Source organism: Sminthopsis crassicaudata, chromosome 2 (genome assembly GCF_048593235.1).
Source record: "Sminthopsis crassicaudata isolate SCR6 chromosome 2, ASM4859323v1, whole genome shotgun sequence".
Taxonomy (NCBI): Eukaryota; Metazoa; Chordata; class Mammalia; order Dasyuromorphia; family Dasyuridae; genus Sminthopsis; species Sminthopsis crassicaudata.
Window position 1 is genome coordinate 136,335,692 of NC_133618.1, and position 24,886 is coordinate 136,360,577.

The window sequence follows — 24,886 nt, forward strand, 5'->3', positions numbered from 1 at the left end:
GAATTTAGCCTTCTCTAAGAGTTTATGCTGCAGCAGACACATATGTACACGCACACACATGCGCACACACATGCGCACGCACACACACACACACGGGCACGCACTCCACCATGAGACGGGGTGTTGGGAGAGGGGGAGGATTAGGAGGTCTTCATGACATGCATCGGCTGGAGGCTGGTGGTGGTTCTGGTACACTTGGCGGAGGTGGAGACAGTGGAGACAGGTAGTGCAAAAGGATGAGCAAACTAGAGGTCAAGATGAGGTCAGAGGCAGAAGAGAAAGGTGACAGGAAGTGATCGACATAGGATGTGGCCCGCATCTGGCGGCACTAGATGGCATGTTTCAGGATACACAGAACACAGAAGAGAGAAAAGTGTGAGGGGCTCGGCATGCAGAGACTCCACTGGCTCGGGGCCCGGAGGGCTGCTCCAGCAGCATTCCCTTCTCAGGGGGCCCAGGTCCCCAGCCCTGCTCCCCAGTGACTCCATCCACCCCTACTGAGTGAGGGCACCGTACCGATGCAGCACACCTGCAGCCTCTGGAAGAGCCTTTTAACCAGGTAAATAATTAGAAATATCAACGCCAAGTTAGGCTTTCTAGGGTAGGAGCTAAAGTCGTGGGATTTAGAATTGGAGGAGATGTTTAAAATCCAGAGGGTTCCCCCTACTCGTCTTACACTGGACTTACTGAGGTCCAGTGATCTGTTCAAGGTCAGGGGGTTAAGTGTTGGCACTGGAATTTGACCTTGAATATTCTACTGTACCAAGCTATTCCTTTTTTTTTTTTTTTTTTTGTTAAAGAATTAAAAGGCATGAATACCAATCCAGAGGCTGTGACTTTGTGTGAAGTCCCAGAATTAGTTAATTATAGAATCATAGATTTAGAGGTGTCTTAGAGGCTATCTAATCCAACCCACTAATTTTTCAGATAGGGAAACTAAGGCCCCAAGAGATTACGTGGACTTGTCCAAGGTCATATAAATTGTGAATAGCAGAACCATAATTTCAACCCAAATTTTAATCCCAAACCAGTATTCTTTCCACTATATCATGTACTGGTTGAAGAGATATTGGAATGGCTTTGGGACTGGGCTCCTTGCTCAATTATCCTTAGTTAAGGGTTGAGTCCAAGTCCAGTATACCTCCCACCCAATCTCTTTCTTTCTATTGGTTGCTACTTTTCCCAAGGACAAGGCAAGAATTCTCAGCTGCCTGGAAAAAACCCCAGTGTCTGCCTCTGGCTCCCTTTCCTTAGGCCAGGTTATTGGAGGGTCCATGACATGCTGAACCACATTAGAATGAGAGGAGGTGAGAGAAATGGGGGTTAGAAAAAGGAAGGAGGGAGAGCTAAGAGAAAGAGAGAAAGAGAGAGATTTGACTTTGGAAAAATAAGTGAAGTACTAGTCTCACAGAGGCAATCACAAAAGGAAGGAATTAAAATTTGGCACCCACAACCAGCCAGGCAGCTTTTGCTAAGGGGATGATGCTCCAAAGCCATTCCCTCAGTAGAATTTAAATTATTCAGTGTTAGGGCTGGAAAGACCTCAAAAAAATCATCTAATCCAAAGCTCTGATTTTAACAAAGAAGTCAAATGAGACCAAGAGAACTGAGTACCCCTCGTAATGGCAGAGCAGGAACCAGATGCCAGGTCCAGTCCAAAGTGCTCTGTCTGGGCCACCGGCCTTCACAGAAGGGACTTAATGTCTCAGTTAGCCTCTCTCTCCTTCAGCCCTGCTCTTGCCCAGGCCTCCCCCTACACCAAGTTTTACACTAGAGGAACTAATCCATCCTTCCTTTTGGAACCCAGCTGGTTTCCAAGGAAGGAGGCCTGTTGGAACTGGGACTTCCAACAGTAAGACCCATAGGGGCAGGGCCCAGGTTTAGTGGCTAGCAGAACTCACCATTCATCTGGGAGGGTGATAAGGAGTAGTCCCGGTCTGCATACCGCCTGTCTGGTTTCAGGCTTCTACTCTGTCGGCCAGAGCCTTCTAACATGTTCACAATCTCACTCCGGTCGATGTTCCTCAGGGCCGTGTAAAGATTTTCCACTGTTAGAGGAGAAGAAAAGAAACAGGAATTATCTGAAAGAACGATCACTGGCAAAACACCCTTATATTTAGGCTAGCAGAGGGGACTGTTGGAGGCTTGACAATCATTCTGGGAGGGTTTGTATAAGGCGTGGGGAGACATGGAAAAAAAAGAGGAGATGGGTTATTTTCTCAGATGGTAGAAACACTCCTTGCCAGAATCTGGAACAACGCTGTCTCCAGAGAGTAGCTTTTCACACTTTGGCAGAGTACAACCTCTCCCTCCCACCCCCCAACAACTGCTGCCTAACAGGATCTGGGAGAAGTGGGTAAATTTCATGGAAGATTCCCTTTGAAATCCTCTTCTCCAGGAAGCTGAGTGGAGATGGCAAGCATGAATGACCACATGCTCCATTCTGAATTTTTAAGGATGAATAAAGAGATCTCTCAATGAGTTACAATACATGAGCTCCTCTCTCCTGGTGATTAAGGAGAGATGCTTATCCCATCCCTGGCTGTTCTGGCAAGAGTTCAATCCAATTGGTTCTGAAGCTAAATTTCAAAGAGTTCTAACACTTCATTTATGAATCTTGCATTCACTGAATATTTTGGTGCGTTTTAAATTTTATTAAAAAAAGAGATTCTCCAATTCCTTGGCAGGTTTCCCTGGCAATATGATACAAATTATTTTATCCTAATCACTGGGCAAAAGATCTTGATAACACTACTTTTTTTTCCTTACCTATAATATCTAATGACATCATACCCCAATCAAAACTTTTCAGTCCCTTTCCCTACTAAGTAAAGTTATTTTGGCATTTAAGACCACCCAATCTCTGTAAAGACTTATATCATCATTCCTCTGTCTTCTATGTATTCCAGTATACAGCTTACAATTTCTTCCCTTTTGTGCCTTTGCCCAGCCAGGCAGCCTTTGTTAAAAGAACAATGCTCCAAAACCCTTACCTAGAGAAAATTTAAAATTAATTTGATGTTAGGACTGGAAGATCCTCAAAAAAAAAAGTCATCCAATTCAAAGCCCTGATTTTAAAAAGAGGTCAAATGAAACCTTATTTTTTGAATACCCTTCTTTCTCTTCCAGGCATATTAAATTCTTATTACTCCTTTAAATCTCAAAGTCTATGCCATTGCCTTGTTCTACATCTTTTCTGATCTTCCTAGTTGGTAATGATTCCCATTCCCCACCCCCATCTTAGATCTCACATGGTACATTTTGTATATTTCTAATGCCTTTATCACACATTTTTTAATTGAATCATACTTTTCTAAACTTATTAACATAGAATCATTTAAAATAATGTTTATTGAATTTCAATGAAATTTATATATATATATATATGTATATATATATATATATATATATGCATGTCTCTAAATTTCCTGAAAGATTTAACAAAGTGGATAGAATTTGTGACAAGAACAACCCAAATACAGCATAAGGATAATTTCTGCTTTGAAAACCTGGGGGAATCTTTGGAAAAGGAAGGTTTCCTTAGCCCAGGGATACTGACTCTTGGCATTTTTGCCTTCACGGATGACCCAGAGGTTCAACAGGGCCGAACTCTGCTCCAATAAGGAATTGGGGTTCTCCACACGTATCCTGTTGATATCTTCCACTCCAAATTGCAACTCGCGAGCCAGTTCTGCAAAAGAAACCCCCAAATCATATGAGCGGAGGAAGAAGCTCCCACCAGCCCAGAGGGCACCTCACCCTTGTGAGGAAGCCAAAGAAAAGGGCTCCCCTTGGATTACATGATCTGAGATCTAGACCTGGAAGAGACCTTGGAGTTCACTTAATCCAAACCCTTCCACTGGCAGAAGAGGAAACCTAGTGAAGGTTAAGTATTTGTCCAAAGTTATACAAGGTAGTACGTGATGGAGCCGAGATTCTAACCCTGGAACCTCTCATGCCAAATTCAGCATCCTGCCACCTGCCATTACCCTGCCTCATGAGAGGCAGCCCTAAGATGGGGATTTTCAGTGTCCATTCTCTTCTTTAATTATACAGTGTGTTATAAACATACAAATAGAAAGATATGTTAGAGATCATCTAGTCCAATGCCCTCATTTTGTAGGAAACAAAACAAAGAGAGAAAGGACTTTGGTATTTTGGTATTGGTGCAAGTGGAGAAAGCTCTAGGTTAGATAGGAGGGCATGGAGATTAGATTTGGGGACCAGCTTTGTGATCTGGCAAAGAACTCACTCCAGCTCTCCCAGCCTTTATTCATGAAATGGAAGGAATGAATTGTTCTGAAGATCAAATGGAATAAAGTACATAATATATATTTAAAATTATATATATAATACATAGATATGCATATGAAATATAATAATGTGCTATGCAATATCATGTATATGTGTATAACATATATGATATATGTAATGTGCAATGTACTCTACACTACATGAATATTCATGCTTCATATGTGTTTAATATACTATATATGATATTGTAAATATAATGTAATATATATAATAGACTATATATAATATATGTAAATATGCTATGCTTCATACGTATATATAATATACTTTAGATAAGATTTGTAGTATATATATAATATGCTATATATATTATTTATGTATAAGATACCATATATATTACATGTATATAATATTCTATATGTTATGTGTATATAATAAATGATAAGCTATAGGTATATAATGTGCTATGTCTATAGATGTATATAATGTGCTATATAACATGTGCAAGTAATACATAGAAATATATATGTGTGTAATGTATTATATGTAATATATTACTTATCTATTGGTCTAGACCCACGATTTCATTTGTGTAGGGAACTTCCAGTGAGGAAAGTCCATTTACCTATACAGAAAAATGCTTACTCTGCAACTTAGAGAGTCTAAAAGAATTGCTTAGGACATTGAGAGATTAGCTGACTTGTCCAGTGTCACACAATGTTAGAGATAGGACTTGAACATGGGTCTTCCCAAATGTGAGATCATCTCTCTTCCACTATACCATTGTGTCTATCTTAAAAAACATGTAAGCAAGATATATACATATATATGTAAGCAAGACATATACCACACACATTCCACACATTATAATAATACATCATAACACATACATTACATACCAGTATCATACAGTCACAAATCACAAACATATGTGTAATACACAGCTCACATAACAAACATTTATTGCTCACGTGTACTATATTACTGTGTGCTCTTTTTGCCCAAGATCACATAGACAGTAGCAGAGCCAAACTAGAACTTGGGTTCCCTAACTCTCAGACCTGAGTCCTTTTCACCAAACCATACTGCCTCTCAAGTATTATCTCACCCACATGTACACAAACCTTAACAAACAAATCCCAAAGCCCAACCAACCTATAAACACTTACATAATGCTCTAAGTCTGTCTTTACATTTCCTCAGGGGAAAGATTTTATTTGCATTTAAAATGAAAATGTGAAGATTCAAACTCTATTTGATTTTTATTTCTGGTTCTTAAAAGTACTTTGAGAGGGAGAAGAGTTTTAAAGACTTATTTCAAGGATGAGGAAGTTGGGGGAGAGCGAAAGGAAACACAGGGAGAAAGAAAATGAGATTAAAGAAGGGGCAGAAAATAAAGAAAAGAAAAATGAAGACAGGATGAGGAAAAGATTATAAGAGATAAAGAGGACACAAGAGGACAAGAGAGAAAAGAAGATAGGATGATGACTAAGATAAGAAAGAATAAGAACACAAAAGAGAGCAAATGAAAAAGAAAAGAGAGCAAGAGGTAGGAGGAATGAGAGGGAAAAGAGGGAAGAAGATGAAAGGAAGGAAACAGAGAAATAGAGGAAAAAGAGAGAGTGAGAAATAAATGACAGATAAGTATGTAGGAAGAGAGGGGAGATGGGGGATAGAAAGGGAGAGAAGGAAAAGGCAAAGGAAAGGGAGAGAGGGAGATAAAGGAAAGGAGAAAGGAAGAGAGAGACAGAAAAAGAGAAAGAGAAGCAGTGGCTGAATAAGATTTAGAGAATGGACAGCATCTGTGTTTCCAAGCCACTGGTCTTGCCTGATGGTCTACTGCCTTTCAACAGGCTCTCCTAAAGCTTTCTTTGGAGGTGCTGGATGAAAAGCTTCACATCATATGAAGGATGAAGAAGTAAACCAGAAACAAGTCCCAATGTCCCAGTGGGAGAAAACTATCTTCTGGTCAGTCACTCATTTGGATAAAAATGGCCTCTCTCATAGCAGATAACAGTTCTACATCCAGGAATCATAAATAAATACTGGAAAATGCCCTGCCATTCAAGCCACCATTTCAAAAGACTAATCTGTAGTGACTGAAACACCAAACTGCAGCTGGGGTTCTGATTCAGGTTGACATTTGGTAAACCATTCCATGTCTCTGGATCTCAAATTCTTCATTTGTAAGGACTATCTTTTCCCACCCATCTCTAAGTTCCTATGAAGAGCTAATCACCAAACAAGAGAACCACCACTTTCTTTCTCTTTCCTTTATATTCTTTGTTCTTTAATTCTCTCTCCTTTTCCCCTCCTCTAGGCATCTAGGTGGTACAGTGGAGTTAGGAAGACTCCCTACACTTACTAGCTGTGTCATCATGGACAAGTCACTTAACTCTTACTCAGTTTCTCATCTGTAAAATGAGCTGAAGAAAGAAATGGCAAACTCCTCTAGTGTCTTTGCCAAGAAAACTCCAAATGAGGTCATGGAGAATTAGGCGTGATTGAATAACAACAAAACTTCTCCCTCTAATTCTATCTCTCTGCTTCTTTACTTTCCCTTCTTCCCTCCCTCCGGAGTAAGAGTCCGTCAGGAAATATGATGTTTATACTATACTATATGAACAACCAACCTATGAGGAACTGGACACAAAGCACATCACAGGAAGAATGAAATGGGGATAGTTTCTTTCTCCTACTTACCTGCCCAGCTGAGCCCGAGATGCTCTGATATAATAGCCATTTTCATATCTGCCCTATCTGTCCCACTGAGAGAACCTAGAGAGAAAGCAAGGGACATCATTCAGTAACATCACTATTGAGTGCAGGTGGCTATGTCTGAACAGTGACCAAGTGATGGCTGGCACAGTGATAGGCACAGGGCAAGAACATAATCAATAGATTTGCCAAGTCAGTAGTGCCAAGTTCAAACCAAGCTAAAATGGCGCACTGTGACAGGAATAGCAGCTTGTATGAATCTCCTTGAAGGGTCAAAGAAATAATCCAAATTAGCAGCCTCTGGAATGCCAGTAGGGTCAGGGAGAGACACAGAACATCATCACACAGAAGCTTATACCAAGGGTTGTTTCACTGAGGAGGCTATATCTTTCTCTCAAGGCCAGAGGAGTTAAAGTTCTTCTCCTATCATCAGTTCCACTTCCCTGTAGAAAAAGAAGAAAAGGTGATATTAGGTATTTTTTTCATTATCAAGGCTGACCAAGCCATCCCCTCTTCAAAACTTCAAAAAAACTTTAGCCATTTCAGACTTAAAGAGACAATAGCAGCATCTTAAATCTAACTTCTTTGTTTTCTTTTTCTTTTTTTTTTTTGAGGCAGTTGGGGTTCAAGATCTATGTGAATTTGGGTTGACACTCTGACACACTAGAAAGAGACCGTGGGCCAGAAGCTATGATCCTTCTCTCTCTGGGTCTGGCACCTATGAGAAGGAAGGTTATAAGAACCAAGGCCCTAGTAGGTAACAGGATTTTTAAAAATGGAAATATAGAGCAGGACTTCTTAAACTTTTCCCATTCATGACCCCTTTTCATCCAAGAAATTTTTGCAGTATACCCTGTGTATATGGGCATAAACAATAGATATACAAATTAACTATCTACTGATAATAAATAATAATTTCACAACCCCCACATTCAGTTACAAGATTCCAAATGGGGTCATTTTAAGAAGCTGGGGTATAGAGAATCCAGAAGAGTTTCCATTCCCAGTTTTATTGTGTCCTTCCTATGGCTATGGCCAAGGTGGTTGAATTTGTAAAAAGAGGCAGACTTTGTTCTCCCTGTCAAGTTGCAGTGGACTGTCCCACCTCTGAGACGATTCCTGGTCTCCTGGGCTTTCCCTGGGAGAAGCCTGACTCTAGAAAGGAGATCCTCGGAGCGGAGCGGCCTGGCTCACCTTGGTGCATGGAGGCATTGTAATGTTCAAGTGGCAGAGGATATGTTGAGAGTCCTCGTATTTCATTGCCTTTCGCAGAAATGACAGAGATCCTCCCGCTTCTCGACTGCTGTCCCTAACCTGAAGGGAATAAAAGAGAATATGGATTCAGGGCATTCCTGCAGAAAAGACTTTGGGATTCCATTTAAGTATCTGGCTGGCTCAGAGACTTCTACATCCCCTTTCCACTTTAGAACCCTAGCAGCAGTCCCAAGCACTTATCTGTACCTTCACAGATATGGCAAGACGGTTTTCACGAAAAGACTGGAAGTGAAAGCTCCGCTGTTGAGCAGCTTTTTTGACAGGTACCAGGTTTCCAGAGAGCTCTGCAAAGAGGGGCATTCCTTCCAAAACCTAGAGGAAAGGAGGACAAAAGGCAACAGAATGTGTCAGAAAGAATCTCCGCATAGTTACACTTTATTTGATTGGACTGAATTCACCAAGGAGTCATTCAGTCATTCAATATCTACTATGTGCATGGCAATTCAGTTATTGGGGATTCAGCTAAAAAACAAACAAACCCAAAACAACAGTTCCTACTCTTAAAAAGCTTACATTCTGAGTTTTGGACACAGATATGTAAATATAATAATAATTATATATTATAATATATAATAATTATTATTTTAAAATAAGCCTGTGATTTCATCTCTGCAGAATAGATTGGCATTTTTTGAGGGGTAATTTACAGTCTCAGAGTGAGACTGAGAAATTAAGTGTTTTGCCCAGGATCAGACAGACTATATGTTTCAGAAGCAGGATCTGAACCCCTCTCTTCCTGATTTAAAAGTAAGCTAACTACCCACTATGCAATGCTGTCTCTAAAAATGCAAAATATTACATTTTTGGTGGTGGTGGAGTCATGGGGGATTAAGACAGGCTCCCTGGAGAAGGGAACAATTGAATTGAGCCAGGACTGAGGATTCCTAGAGATAGGCCTGAGGAGATAGAAAATTCCAGGCTTGGGAAACTGCAAATAACTAGTCAGGAATGCAAAATATGAAGGAGAGGGAGGATAGCATGAATCAGAGTGGAAAAAAGGCCAGAGCCAGAATGTGAAGGGTAATATTCTGGAGGACTTTTCAGTGGTCTTTCTATTTTCCAGAGGATTCTCTGTTTCCTAGAGCCTCTGAAATTTCTTGAGCTAGGGAGTGGCAGAGTCAGACCTGTGCTATAGGTATATCAATTTGCAGCTGTTGAAAAATGGATTAGGTAGGGGAGAGGTCTGGAAGCAGGGAAAATAAATTAGGAAGTTACTGCAATACTCCAGGGGACAGGTGATGAAGTCCAGATCTGGATCATTCATTCCTTTTTTCCTCTGGCTATTTTTTTTTTTTGAATTTGGGGAAAGTTATTTCTGTTATCAACACTAAAAGGCAGGGCAACTCAGAGAGGAATCCTTAGGAATTTTTATATCTTTTATTGGAATAATTATCACCATAGTATAACATTTTGCATTAATGACATAATATAGAAAACTGGATGTCCCCTTAATACTCTGTTCTACTTGCTTACTGGAGGATCTTTGGGGGGGAGGAGAATAAGCATTTATATAGTGCCAATTACATATGCTAAAAACTTTTTGCAAATATAATCTTATCTGATTCTATAACAGCCTTCTTAGGAAGGTGTTGCTATTATTATCCCTATTCTACAGCTCAAGTTAAGTGATTTGCCCAAAATCCCACAGCTAATGAGTGTCTGTGTCTGAAATAGGAGTTCAGATCTTCTTGATTGCATGCTTGGCACTCTGTCTACTGTGTCACCCAGATGCCCTCAGGTACCACCAAGGAAGGAATAAAGTTCTAATTTGAGTAATGAGTAATACTAGATTAGTGAAATAAGGGGAAAGTAGAACTTTCCTTAAGACTTCACTGATTTTCTTCCAATGTGGGCAAACATCTGGTTAAATCATAGGCTACTCAACTGGGGTTGACAGGCATTTCCACCTTAAACTTTTCTAGGAAGTGCTAGAAAATGAGATCAAAGGCCTTTCTTTCCTCTCCCTCATCCTTAGCTATATTCTTTCCTTGAAGTAACATCAAAAACTTGGAGAAGGAGCAGGGAGGTCTTCGATGGCTTGAAAGTGGTCAAACAGGAAGGAGATGGGTTGGGAAAAGAGAATATGAAACTGAAGACCCAAGGTGGGGAACTTTCTGTTCCTGGGATACCCTTGCTGCAAGAGAATGCTTTCTGTTTCATTTTTTAAAAGATCTCTGGAACCTGGGGCTAGATAGTTCTCCCATCTCATATTTTGTCCTTGCATCACTTATTTTCGATTGGCTTTCAATCTTCATCTTTAGAAGTGATCTGACCCCTGGAAAAGGGGCTCTTTCCTGTGTACTTATTTTATTTGAGGGAATATTTGGTCAGAATTTTATTAGAGCTAAAGTTTCCCATGCTTAGAATTTGTCCAAGGGAATTTGCTTGTTTGTTTTAGACTATTTTACTCCTTTAAATCCTAACCGATGGATATTTTCATCTTCCCTGACAGTTTTCAAAGGAAAATCTATGTGTGAAAAGGATTTATTAGTCACAGTTGGCCAGGATACCCCATTGCCAAGGTCAGATTTCTCTAGTGCTAAAGATAGCTGGAGAATTTGAGAAAACAGATCTTGTTAACACATGGACTCATCTTATACTTCAATCAAAGAAGTGAAATACTTTTCATGTAGAATAACAACAATTCCTGGTATTTGTAGAATGATTTCAATTTCTCAAAGGGTTTTTTCACATCTTATGATAATCTATCCTCACAGTGAGATGAGGAGAGCAGACATTATTATACTCACTTCCTTGCTCTGCTATTAAGTGGCAGAATTCAGGTTCCAATCCTGGACTCTGGCTGTTAGTTACTTCCCTGTCAGCAGGTCCATAGCCAGTGGGTTCCACATTATAGATCATAAGGCTCTCTAATATTTCCTACTCTGCAGCAAACTGCCTCAAATGGCAAAGACCAGAGGGACTAATAGGATTCAACCTCCTGGTCTGGGATCACCATTAATCCCAGTGCTCATTCAGCCCTCTCTACTGCTTCTGTACCAGAGGAGAACTGAAGCTAGAAGAGTCACAGAAGAGATCTAGAGTCTTTCTACCTCCAATCCCCTCATTTTCCAGAGAAAAATGATGGAACCCTGAGATGATCCAGGTCAGCTCCAACGATCTTGTGATGAAGAGAGCTATCTACATCCAGAGAGAGGACTATGAGTGTGGATCACAACATAGTATTTGTACCTTTTTTGTTGTTGTTTGTTTGCATTTTATTTTTTTTTCTTCTCATTTTTACTTTTTGATTTGATTTTTTTCTTGTGCAGCAAGATAATTATATAAATATATATGCATACATTGGATTTAACATATATTTTTCCATGTTTAACATATATTGGACTTCTTGCTATCTGGGAAGGGAGTGGGGGAAAGGGGGGGGAAATTGGAACACAAGGTTTTGCAAAGGTTAATGTTAAAGAATTATCCATGCATATCTTTTGAAAATTAAAAAGCTTTAATAAAAATGGATAATAATAAAAAAGTGATGGAATCAAGATCATACTGATATAAGTAGTAAGGTTGAAATCGGATGCTTCCTAAGAAGTGTGTGATGCTAAGCAAGTCACCTCATCTTTCTTAGATTTGGTTTTCCTTATCTGTAAAATGGGGATAATGATAGTACTTTTCCCATGAGGATCAAATGAAATAACACATGAAAAGTGCTTCAAAAACCTACATATGAGAAAATTGAGGCAAACAGGATAAGTGATTTGCCCAAACTCGCCCAGCTAGTAAGTGCCTGAGGTCAGATTTGATTCTAAGCCTGGTATTCTATTCACTGTGCCATCTAGCTGCCATGTAAAATTTTAGCTATTATTATTATTATTATTATGTTCCTATTTTAGTATACTGTTTCTACTTCTCCTTAAATATATCTGAATTTGTTGGTAAGAATATAGGCCACAGCATTCGTCTCAAGTTGTATAAATCTTAGTATAAACTACAGTAGGTATCATTCTTAATAAACCACACATTCACACACATAAATAAACAAATATGTGTATATTTGCCTTTCAAAGAGACATTTGAGAAGTGGTATCCTTTATTTAGAATAATAGGGTATTTTCCTTTTGCCCGTACCCAAAAAGCTCAAACTTCTCAAAGCGAGAGCTAAAGATGTGAATTAAGACTTCTATTCCCGTTAGTGGATTAGAGTTTTCCAATGCCTGGAGAGAGTAGCTACATGTTAGAAAAGCATCTCTGAGTACCCTTATTTCAGTAACAGACATTCTGGCAGAAAGACAGCTCTAGGGGCATAAAAAGTGCAAGCGGATATCTCTCCTAAGTGATATCTTCAGGGAACACTATATACCTCAATATCTCTGCTCCGGGCTACTTCAACAAAGTTTTCATGTTGCTCTAGGGTCTTGTCTACTTTGTCATCTGTCATGCAGTAACAACGTAGCCGTCCCTCTCGTGCATCATTCATCTTGGCGAACACCACAAACTTGGCCATATATGGCACGGCAGTCAACTCTTTGTACAGCAGCGTGGCAAAGTCTACAGCCTCGGCTGTCCGCGGGCAATCAGACAACCAAAACCTAAGGAGCAAGTGCAGCTTTTAAGGCAGGTCAACCCCCTAACCCCACTCCAAGCTAAGAAGGTCAAAGGTAACTAAAAGGTAAGACATGAATAAAAAGAAACCTCTGTTGCTTCCTTAGGTAGAAAGGGCAACACAAGAATGAGAGAGATAGCATATCAGATCAAGAGGTCAGCATTCTCTGTTCCCAAAACTAAGCTGAAGGAGAAAGCAGCTTGGCTTGTATTTGTGGGATCACGATCACACACAGAGGTCTGGAATGAACCTTAGATCTCATCTAGTCCAGAAGTTAAAATTATTCTAATCACAGCCCCTTTTTTGCCTGAGAAATTTTTACACAATTCCAGGTATATGGATATAGAAAATAGGTACATAATAAATCAAACATTTATTGACAATAAATCATAATTTTTCTATTCCCACATTCAGTTCTGTGAATCCATATGCAGTTGGAAACAGTCTCAGAGACTTGTTAAGAGTCACCATCAATGAGTAGCAAAGCTGAGATTTGAACCCAAGTCCTCTTACGTCGTATTCAGTTCTTCTTCCATGTCACCAGATGAGATACACTTATAATGAGAGGATGAGACCCATTCCTTCTCATCATTCCCCTCATCCCAACTCACCTTGCAGAAACATTGGTGGTAAAGTTGGCACATTCATTGGCATAGACCAACTTGGTAGTCCCTGTAATATCTTCCCATTGGGCTTGTGCTATTCCACCTGCAATGTAAGCAGAGAAATGATAAGGCTTAGGGATGTCCTATCAGCACCTACCCCCCTGCAGAGAGCCACTTCACAGGGCCCCCATGCTCCCCTTGAATTCACAAGAAATCTAGGAATCAAACGTACAAGGACAAAGATGGGTAGGTCTACATGAAGCTCTCTTTGGCTCTCTAAACAAAGGCTTTTGTCTATCCCACCCCCCCTCTCCAGCACCCTCTTCTCTTCTTCAGATTAAAGAGACCCAGACATTGGAGAATGGATCTTAATTTAAACTCCTCATCCCTACACACCTCCTTCCAAGAACAAATCACCATGAGTGAAGTCAACACACTGTGAGGTGAACAGTATATGAAAGGAGGGGAACGCAGTCTCCGCCCGTATGTATTCCCACCTGGCTGCTTCTGCAGGAGCTGCTATTGCAGAGGCAAAGTAACTGCAGGAGGAAACAGGGACAGAGGCAGGAGGGCGTCTCTCACCAATGACACTGCAGAGCAGGCGGAGACTTGTGGTGTCCCCTTCCCCGCTGTCCCGGGGATTGTCTTTCCAAGAAGGAGGTAGGGGGATCCGGAGCCCTATGGGGCGGTGGAACTTCCTCCGCCGAGGTTCCACGGTCACAATTGGGCTGAATGTTGCTTGGTTACCCAAAAGTTTGGTGACTAATTCATCTGGCACTGGTTGAGCCTACAGAAAATGAATATAAGGTAACTTAGTGCTCAATAAGGGGATAATTGTGGTTACCTTGCCTCAACTAACTACTAATCCTTCAGCATTATCAAATCAGAAAAGCCGAAAGTAGAAGGCCTTTAGGGAACATGAAATATTTCACAAATAGGGAAAATGAGACCCAGGAAATTTAAGTAACTCCCCCAAAGTCAAGTAGGTATTAAGTAACAGATTAGCCTCCCATTCCAGTACTTTTATCCATTGTACAGATTCTCTATCAAGAAGATCCTGGATCACTTTACCTGCAGAGCCAGTTTGACTTTCTTAGTAACTGCAGTTTCAGGAAAGGTTGCTTGCACCATGGGGACCAGCTTGCTCTTTAGAGAACCCCCTTCAGGGCCAATCATGTCAAAGTCCTGACAGAGGCGTGACATGACCACAAAATACAAGGGGAAGTCTGTGGTGATGATCCGGCAAACCCGCTTCTTCTCCAGCTCCTCCAAGCTCTCCAGTTCTGTAGGTACCAAAAAATCCCTCTTGTTCATGCCAGATAACAATCCAATATCTTGCTTTTGGAGGAATGGGGTTGCCTTACACCCTGATCCCTTCCTCCCCATCATGGGCCACATGCCGTATGTTCAAGGCAGTCCTGATACCCTGGGTGGCCTGGACAGGAGAGTCAGGAGTGATGCCTTAGAAGTCAATAATGATTGCTTGAGTCATCTACATAGGATTGAAAGTTAAGACCTTGGAGAGAATATATCTATCCTCATCACTGAAGATGGGAAGATGGAGGCTCAGAATTTTGAAATGGCATATCTAAGGTAATACAGTCAGGAAATAATGCATATAGGGTCAAATTCAGATGTTCTGGCTCTTAGTTCTTTGTTCATTCTATTATATGTCTGGAATTTTGATGGATCTTAAGCTCTAGAGCTCTTGTACCCTCCCTATCCCTTTTCCCCAAAGCACAGGTGGAATGAGGTGGTGGAAGCAATTGGGCCTCCCAGTCTTAGCTATTGCCTCATTGTAGTTACATTCCTCCTGCCTCTCCATAATCCCAATCCCAGGGCTTTTTTCCTTCTCTCTCTTCCCTCCTTTGTTTTTTTTTTTTTTTTTTTTAAATATCTGCTTTAGGAGGTAATTTTGAGCTAACTGGCTAAGTTCCTTGCACGCCATTGCTAATAGAAGAAAGTTACAAGAATCCCTCAGGCTCTTTTTGAAGTCATGCAAGTACATTAGAACAATAGCCTTCTAGAGATAATACATGAATATTATTTGGTCTTTCTATTATATTAATTTGCATAAATAAAATAATAAAATAAAATAAAAAATGAATATAGTGTCAAATTTCTTTAGCATTAACTGAAAAAAAAAGATATGTATGTAATACAAATGTGAATGCACATAAAGCATGAGTTCTGTTGTATAAAATGAGAATATAGTAAGAATAAGAAAAACAATACATATTTAGATGGCACAGTGGATAGGGCACTGGACCTGGAGTCAGGAAGACTTTTGTTCAAATGGGGCCTGCATTTATGAACTATGTGAGCCTGAGCTACTCATTTGAAATCTTGTCTGCCTCATCTACCTCATATATAAAATGGAAAAGATAATAACATCCCCTCCTATCTAGGGTTTTTGTGAGCATCAAATGAGATAATATTTGTAAAGTTCTTTGTAAATTCAATTTGTAATTCAATATAAATGTATAGATGTAAACATATTTCTGTATGTATATTCATAACCTTAAAGTTTATAAAGTAATTTCCTTACAACCATCCTTCAGGGTGGAGAATGTATTGCTGTTCCGATTTTACAGATACGAAAAGAGGTTGAGGTTTTGAAAAGTCAGGTAATTTGCCCAGTTACTTAGTTGCCCGATTTATTTAGTAAGTTCTGGGGCTCCAAATGGAGTCTTCTGATTCTGAGATCACTGCCTTTTTCACCACACCCACCCTTGCCTGTCTTGGGTTTAAGAAAATCAGTCAGAATGTGACTTCATCTAGAGCAAAGCTTCTTAAATTGTGGGTTATGATTCCATTGTTATACGACTGATTGTGGGAGTTGCAAAAAAATTAGGCAAGAGTAAATGGTTTCTTAACCCAAGAACCAAAAATTAATTCAAAATCAAACACATAAATGAATCCAAGGTGTTTGTGGTAACACTTGCCCACGTTGCATCATGCGACTTCATTGCTGCAGCCTTTTGCACATGCCTGAACATTGCCAGAAATACCTCACCTCAAATTTGAGAGGAGGTCACATAAAATTTTTTTTTTTCAAGTGGAAAGGAGTCATGGGTGTAAAAAAAATAAAAAAGCCCCAAATCTAGAGATGTCTTCACTCAAGGAAGCCCCATCTGGATCACATTTCAGGCCTCCATCTCACCACTGGCTCTGTATGTGATGTTGGGCCCCCAGTTACCTTCGTCCATCCCGTTGAGGGCTTGGTCGAGGTAGCTCTCTCCATAGCGGCTCCGATGTTCCTTCCACATGGAACCATTCTCACTCCGAAGCACCACCAGCTCTCGGTCTCCTCGACCATGGGAGGCAAAGTGGGGTATTTCCACAATCACGGGGCTAGGATTAAGAAGAAGACTCAAGAAGACATAAGGAAGATGTAAAAAATCCTAGGAGGTCAGGGATCTAGAGGACAGAAGACCCCACCTCCCTTTCACCTTGTAGATAACTGCAAACTTGCTGAGTTTGCGATAACCATTTGATTTCAGGTCCCCACCAGGAAAAAAAAAATTCCGATTGCTGGGAAGGGAAGAAAACAAGCAATGAAGTACTATTTGCCTGGCATTGTACTAGGAATTTTTTTGGGGAATATATTCTCTCATTTGATCTTCACAACAACCTAAGAGGTAGAGGCTATTATCACCCCCATTTTGCAGTTGAGGAAACTGAGACAGAAGTTAAGTGACTTGGCTAGCGTCACACAACTAATAAGGTAGGTTGGCTCTGAATTCAAGTCTTCCTGACTCCAATCCAGAACTCAATCCACTGAGCCACCTAGCTACTAAATTTACATTCCTTCCTTCCCTCATTTAGATATTCAAAATTTAGAATCAGGAAATTATCTAAATGAATATATAATCTAATCCACTCACTTAACAGATGAAGAAATGGAGAATCAGAAAACTGAAATGATTTGGTCAGCGGGAGAGCAAGCATTCCAAGTCCAAGATGAGGATGCTGCCTCCTCATCTGTATTCACCTGATCTCTGGGTATCAGGTAGTAGTGGGGCAAAGGTACCAGTCTACGTTTCTTGCCTCACCTTAGGCTTTAGACAACCTGGAGTACTCACCTTCTCTCTATACAGTCAACATTTTCTCATCTCTAAGTTTTCTCCATGGCAAGATTTTCCCAGCCTCCTTTACCCCTAGAATTCCGATTGATCCTTTGAAACCCAACTCAAATGCTGCTTCCTCCAAGAAGTTTTATCTGTTTCCCCTGTTTGTAATAGCCTTTCCTCTCTTGGTATTCAAATAATATTTTACTGGTTCTTCTTCCTTGTTTTCCTAGAGCTCTTTGTGTAGATTCTTGCCTCTGTAGCATTTTGCATTGAATTATACTTACCAGTGTGCCTTTTATACCTTCCCTAGTAGACAGGAAACTTCCTGAAGGCAGGAATTCTCCCCACCATCTTTTTATACCTAATACCTAGCACAGTGCCTTGTGCATAATAGGCTTTTGCACATACACATGTATGTATACATAAAATTGAAAACTGCCCTTAAAATCCATTATTGGGGATTGCCTTATAATGGAGGGCAGTTTAGAATTCTTTTAGTGGGTTAGTAACTGAGCCCCCCTCAATAGCATCCCAGGCAAATGTTCATGATGGATTTCATTAGGTACCAGAATGGTCAGGTTCTGGCCATAGAGAAATTCATTAGGGTTATGGACAAGGAAAAAGAAGGGGAAATGTGAATAAAACCACCTATTTGCTGAGGATTGAAATTTAACATTGTTCTTCCTCTCCATGAAGAAAATCTCCTAGGGATAAATTTGAATGTTCTTCACCCTGGCTCTCTTGGCTATATCAGTTACTGATGTTGCAATAATAAGAAGAGTAGGTCAAAGACAGGTTGCTCAGGGAAGATTAATTCCATTTTGTATCTCACCTCTTCCCATCACTCTTACCTCAGGAACTGGCCTCCTGTTGGCCCCAAGGCAATGATTCTGCTGGCCAGACCCTCTTCCTCAGCCAGGGGTGGTGGTGTGGTCAGCTTCTGGGGCTTGACCAGGCGGCAAGTGATTCGAGTGGGTGCTGCACATGCCCGGGGTGGGATGATGACCCTCAGACCATTGTGCCGACTTCCTCTCATGGAACCCCCACGGGCATCAACCATGAAGCTCACCAGGAAGCTGGGAGATAGGATGGAGAAATAGATTGATTAATGTCCTGTCTCTTCTCAGTGTTCTATCTCCTCTCCTCCCTCCTTCCCCTCAAAAAGCCCGTTTCTAGCCACTAATGATAGAGAGACAGAAGCTGGTAAAGGTCTATCTATCTGTGGGATCCTTGAACCTGACACACTCACCCTGTATGTACTGGGCTGGCCACAGGACTAATATTATCTGAGGTCTCTGTTGCTGGGCTGCTGGGAATTAATGAATCTTCATCAAATTCTTTAGATGCCTGAAGAAGAGACAAATGAGCACATTCAAAAGTGGATCTCTTTACTTACTAGATCTCAGAAGTATTGAGTTGCTGGGTTGCCGAGTACATGGTAAGATTTTTTTTTTCTTTCTTATTTTGTATTTAAGTTTACAATTTAAAAAATTTACAAAAAAAGAAGTGGCTAGTTATCCCACATAAGATAACACTATGAGGAATAGTGGTCTTCTAAGGCCAAAATATTCTTAGTTTTCCTTCTTTCATAACATAGAACTGGAAAGAATCCCAGAGGCTATCTAGTCCAACCTCCTTCCTTGACAGATGAGGCCCAGAGACATTAAGCAACCTGCTGAAGATCACACAGAAGTCAAGTAGCAGAGCCAAGATTCAAAATCAGATTCTTAGATTCTCCTACTCTGGAAGAGTTATCACCTCTCAGATTAAATTTGCTGAGATAAACAGAATTAAATGACCAGGGTCACACATTTAGTAAATGTCTGAAACTGAATTAGAATTCAGGTCTTCTTTACTCTGTACCCAGCACATTACCCACTGAGCCACCTAGCTACTTTTTAATTCCATAGCCTGACTTATATTGCTCTGATCAATTAGGCCATATTTTCTATATATTCTTATGTCTTATTTCTTTCTTGCTATTATAAGGACAGTCTCACTGCCCCTGGATGTACCATGATTATTCTTGCTTTTGGTAGTCATGCATTTAAAAGACTTTCACAGGTTTAATCTCATTTTATTCTGAGAAAGATAGAACAAAGAGTAGTATTTCCATTTTACAGACAAGGAAACCAAGATCTGAATAACAACAGTGCTGAGCCTTAAACATTGGTCTTGTGGTTCCACCAGGGATAAAAGCCCTAACAGCTGCCTTGAACAGTTGCAGAGAATATACATACACTTCGCACATCTTTTCCTCAAACTCTCTATCTCAGGAAGTCTGAGTCTTTGAAGATGCCTTATCTAAAATAAGAGGGGATTGGACCAAAAGATTGCTAAGACCTTTTCTGGTTCCAAATTCTATGATCCTACATATGGGAGAGAGTATAAGTTAAATGATGCGTTTTTACCTGTTCTGGCTCTTCTGCTCTGATTACCACAGTTTCAGGTGTGACACATGGAATCCTGGGAATGGCTGGAGATTCCACCCTATATTCAAATTACATGGGAAAAATATCAGCATGGGAGTGGTGTAGCTAATAATTATAGATTATAGATTATAAGTTAGTAACTTGATATTCCTTTATCTTTCCTGGAATGTCCTAATAAAATGACTCCTATTTCCTCTCCTGATATATATTATTCAACCTAAGCAAAAATCTTCTACCTTAGTTGGTCTTAGTGCCCACACAATGTATCAAACTCATGCCTTTTTTGCACCCTGGCTTTTCTCAACCTCCTCTTAGCCTACCAAATTGAACTCTGTTTTTAAGGCATATGCCAATTTCCTCAAGGCAAGGAAGTCTTTTAGAGTAGGAGAAAAGCAATGGCCAAGGAGTCAGAAAATCTGAATTCTAGTTTTGGCCCTACCCTTCATTTTCTGTGTGACTGTAGGCAAGTCACTTTCTGTAACTGACTTTCTGGTTCTCCATCTGTAAAATGAGGTTGTTCTTTCCAACTCCAATAGTCTACAAATCTATGAATATTTCATGAAGTCTTTTTTTCAGCCCACATTGTTTTCTCTTTTCTCTGAAGACATGCCATATTGAATACACTCTTAATTCTGGCACTGGAATCTAAGTCTTCTATGCATCTGTTTCATGAGTATCTATTCTGTCCAGCTAGACTGTAACCTCCTGTAAGAAGAAACCATGTTTTATCATTCCTTGGCACCCTCTATGATTGGGAGGGGATTCCCACTGTTGATTATAATATAACAAGTATCCAAATTATGCTAGTTGAAATTTTACCTGCCTCACAGATTTGCCTTGTTCATTTTGAGAATTCTTGGAATGCTTATGCTTTATCAGAATGCACGCATGTGCACACACACATATTCTCTCTCTCTCTTAGTTATTGTTTTTGAGTGAAGAAAGGCTCAAGTGCAAATATCCACATGTACAAAGGCATGTGACCTGGTTCAACGCACATCTGAGAAGAAATGGGAAATAGAATCCAACTACACACATCAACTGGGCTTGTTATTTAATGTAACGGATCAACAGAGGATACTTTATACATGATCAGTGAAAGGGCCATTTATAATCTTAGTTGGGCAACAAATTTCAAATACCAGTGATTTTTTCCTAGTAAGAATTGAGGAGTATGTAAGGAGTATGAGGAATATGTGCTTGTGGTGGGCTGGAAAAGTTGGGAAGGAAAGATCATGGGATCTTGGGATCATAGAAGCAGGAGTGATAAAGAACCATCAGTTTCCTGCTGTAGTTCCAATGCTTCCCAGAGGCTGATAGGGTGACGCCATAACTCACAGAGTGCTGGACCCGAGTCAGGAAGACCTGAATTCAAATTTGTAATTGTATCTCCAGAGTATCCAATTGTATCTCCACATAGTAAGCACTTCATAAAATTGTTTTTATTCATTCATTCATCCATCCTTTCACTCCGGGGAATTCTTCCTCTGGGGGTGGGGGTGATTCTTACACTTGATCTAGCTTGGGCACAAAGTCCAGGAGCTCCTTTTCTTCATCTACATCCCTGGAATCCTGCTTCTCAGGTTTGGAGCCCATGAGTTCCTCCCCTGAAATGGACACAAGTTTAGAGTTAGGATAGGACAGAGTTAAGAAAACTATTTGGGGGCAGGGGGTTGGATGCTTTGTTGTTTTGTCTTTTTTAGTGCTTTCCTCTGGTCTTCCTCCCAATATTTCCACCATAGAGAAAAGTAGAAGGTGGATTAGTGCTCAAAATGCCAGAACTTTTAGAAGAAATTAGAAACAGATTAGACTAGTTTATTTCTTCTAGCCTTGGGCTCACTAAGACTCTGAATGAAGGACATAAAAATTCTAATGCATCAATAAGTTTGGCCAGGAAAAGGCAGACAGAACATAGAAGAAATTCTCTGAGCCTGATGTTCTTTGCTTTACAGCAGCTCTTTTTGGGGAGGGCATTTGAGATATCAGCACTCTCTGAGTTCATTCTTCCAAAAGCATGCATTAATTAGAGATAAATTGAATAATTGCTACAATAGAAATGAAACCCTTCATTTTAAAGCCCACTAATGTGGTTTATATAAGACCCACATTGCTATTATTTAAGTCTGGTTTGGATTTATTAAAAGGAAGTTTCAAATTGATTGAATTGGCTTTCTGCACATCTAATCACAAGTCTCTTCATACCTCCCTCCCCCACTCCTCCTTGCTTAGGAGGCCATAACCTTGACCTTGTGGATACCTTCTCCTGGTACCACAAAGTAGGTTTTCTGGCTTTGTGAATTTGGAGCTGACAGAATGAAAGAACAGCTCATGCACGTAATACCACAAACACAGCAGCATGGGCACAAACACAGAGATGGGTGGGCAGGAACTCCCTGCCAAAGGGAATGATTCTCATGATTATACAGTTCCTAATTTAATCAAGTTCCTTGCTCCTGGTCTGTTAGCCAGCCCAGAAAACTGGAAAGCGGTGGTGGTGAGGGATGGGTTAGTGAGAGCTGGGGTTGCTTAAGGTGAAATGTACTCTGGTGACAAAGGACCACAGGGAACAGAAAGCATTTCATACCCATTATAGTTACATGAGCAGTTCCTGGAAAGCAAAAAAGAGCCAAATTTAAAGAAATACAGGATTCAAATCAGTGTTATAGCAAGAGGCAGGTTATATAGCTCACATGTGTCACCGTAAAAGTCAAAAGAAAGGTATTAATTCACTTGCTTCGCTAACTTCATGGATGGGTCTGGGAGAAGGCAAGGACCATTTCCAAACTCACTTTAGGCAAAAGGAAAGCAGCTTGTGGACATTTCACGATTAAGAAAATGACTGGAATTTCATCAACACATCAAATGGCCACAAGATGGCTTATTAAAGAAAATTCTGAGTGCAAACAATTAAAAAAAGTAAGTTGAAAATACATGGAAGATATATGACTATTACATCAATGTGTCATACATATAGATTGTCTATAACTTAGCCAATAAGCTAAGAGAGTTACTTAGGGCTCAGGGAAATTATATGATTTGCCCAAAGTGACATGGCCTATAATTATCAGAGGCAGATTTTGAACCCAGGTTTTCCTGACTACAATTTCAGCATTATTCTGAGAGAGAGGGGATTCATCCATTGGGTAGGATGTTGGATCAGGAAGTTACTAAGCAATGGTGCCCTGGTAAATGTTTAACAACCGGTTCTTTGGAGAGAAATGGAACCCGCAGGATACTTTTTAAGCTTAATCTGAATTATTAATACCTTTCCGCATCAGTTTCTTAAGTTTAGGAAAAAAAACAGTAAATAAAGGCCCACTGGAAATGAATGATCATCCTGAAAATTTAACCATCTGCTTTCAAGAGCTGAGACAAATTAGCTCTAGCACATTTTTACCTCTAAGGTGGAATTTTTATGATTATAAAGTATATGTGTGTGTGTGTGTGTGTGTGTGTGTGTGTGTGTGTGTGTATTTGCATGTGTGCATGCACGCACTCACTGGTGCTTTGAGTGGTAGTGGTAGATTTTAATATGAACAGCAGTAAAAATGGGAGAGGGAAGAGCTTTAGATTCATTCAGATTCTCAGAAATGGGAGTATTGAAATACTCTGGAGAAGAGTAGTATAAATATCCCTCTTTCTTATTCTGAATTTAGCAACTCTAGCCCTTACCTTCATCTTCAGAGACATCCAGATTCTCATCCACTCTCTCTGGGAAACTCATTCGGTGCTTGTCACTGACTAACTGAAAAAAGGAAACAGGGACTTGACTTTAGGACTCTTTAAAGACTCAAATGCTGCCAATAATAGGTAGTTAATAAAGTGTGAAGCCTATGGCATACTAGATGGAGTAAATTTTATTATCCCCACTTTACATATGTGGAAACTGAGGCTCAAAGAACTTAATTGACTAATTCAAGGTCACCTTAATTAGTGGCAAGATTTGAACCCACATTATTTGACTCCAAATTCTATGCTTTCTTCAGTATGCTTCCACACAATGACTTAGGACCAGGATAAAGGGGAAAGATGGAAGAAGAGAGATTATTCAGTTGTCAAAGTTGGAGTCAGCTATTTCAGAGAGTGAAACTAATCTCAGAAAAGGTCTGATTATTATCAGAAAAATAAAATAGAAAGCACCAGCTTTTAGTCTCTCTTTCTTCTTCCTATATATTGGAGTTTTAATACCTTGAAACCCAGTTACTTCCTGGCTTCCCAATGACACTAGAGGGCAGCAAGACCCTAAATGGGGAAATGAGAAAAATACTCGAGTGTTATCCATGTACTGGTCTATCTGCTCACAAGTAAAGCAGATCACTCACTCACACTGGGCTATCAGTCTATGGGCTAAGATTCTTGCAAAATAATGGGATGTAACTAGGGAGGAGCAGTTAGGGTTTTACCCCAGGGTGCTTCATTTACCCCACTTGCTTCATTCCAAGGAAGCCTCACCCTTGAGTTCAAGGATCTGTGTTTCCTGCCTGCTCCTCCCTTCCCTATCCCCTACTGAGCTGATGATCTGTTTAATGCTGCTTGCCTTAGGTACGGTCTATGACTTGCTCCTGAGTGCAGATGTTCGCACTGATGTCTCTGGTGACCCACTGAAAGAATTGTACTTACCACAGCACCAGTTTCATCTGTCACAATTTTCAGTACATCAGTTACAGAAATGTAGCCTAGACGTTTGGCAATGGCCAGAGGAGTAGTTCCATTCTGAAAAAGGCAGAAGGTGAAATTAAATGGGGAGAAAGAGACAGGGCTGAGAGAAAACTCACCATATTTCCTTTGGGATCCATTCTTCTCTGTGCTTTCTTTAGCAAGCCTGCATAGGTAGAATCTGACTTCCATGAAAACATAAATCTGTGCAAATGGGTGAGATCTACCAGTCTAAGTTATAAGGAAATTGTATTGGAAAATGTATGTATGAGAAGGGGAAAGAGTCATATTCTACCTATAGAGTGTAGGACT

General features: G+C 40.2%; 1 protein-coding gene across 3 annotated transcripts in view; it reads right to left on the reverse strand.

Annotated features, from left to right (window-relative positions):
* ANK1 (ankyrin 1) overlaps positions 1-24,886 on the reverse strand; it is a 322,933-nt gene that overhangs the window by 40,100 nt on the left and 257,947 nt on the right. The window contains exons 21-38 of one of the 3 annotated variants that reach the window (XM_074287342.1): positions 24,539-24,631; positions 23,591-23,663; positions 22,503-22,526; positions 21,429-21,525; positions 19,898-19,976; positions 18,736-18,833; positions 18,338-18,562; positions 16,613-16,767; positions 14,485-14,696; positions 13,996-14,200; positions 13,420-13,516; positions 12,566-12,794; positions 8,434-8,559; positions 8,167-8,286; positions 7,331-7,415; positions 6,958-7,032; positions 3,560-3,691; positions 1,902-2,048 (exon numbers count right to left, since the gene is read on the reverse strand). In XM_074287342.1, the coding sequence (XP_074143443.1) occupies positions 1,902-2,048; positions 3,560-3,691; positions 6,958-7,032; positions 7,331-7,415; positions 8,167-8,286; positions 8,434-8,559; positions 12,566-12,794; positions 13,420-13,516; positions 13,996-14,200; positions 14,485-14,696; positions 16,613-16,767; positions 18,338-18,562; positions 18,736-18,833; positions 19,898-19,976; positions 21,429-21,525; positions 22,503-22,526; positions 23,591-23,663; positions 24,539-24,631 (2,272 nt within the window). Of the gene's footprint in view, positions 1-1,901; positions 2,049-3,559; positions 3,692-6,957; positions 7,033-7,330; positions 7,416-8,166; positions 8,287-8,433; positions 8,560-12,565; positions 12,795-13,419; positions 13,517-13,995; positions 14,201-14,484; positions 14,697-16,612; positions 16,786-18,337; positions 18,563-18,735; positions 18,834-19,897; positions 19,977-21,428; positions 21,526-22,502; positions 22,527-23,590; positions 23,664-24,538; positions 24,632-24,886 lie in introns of all 3 variants that reach the window. The other 2 variants (XM_074287343.1, XM_074287345.1) reach the window with 2 other exon arrangements.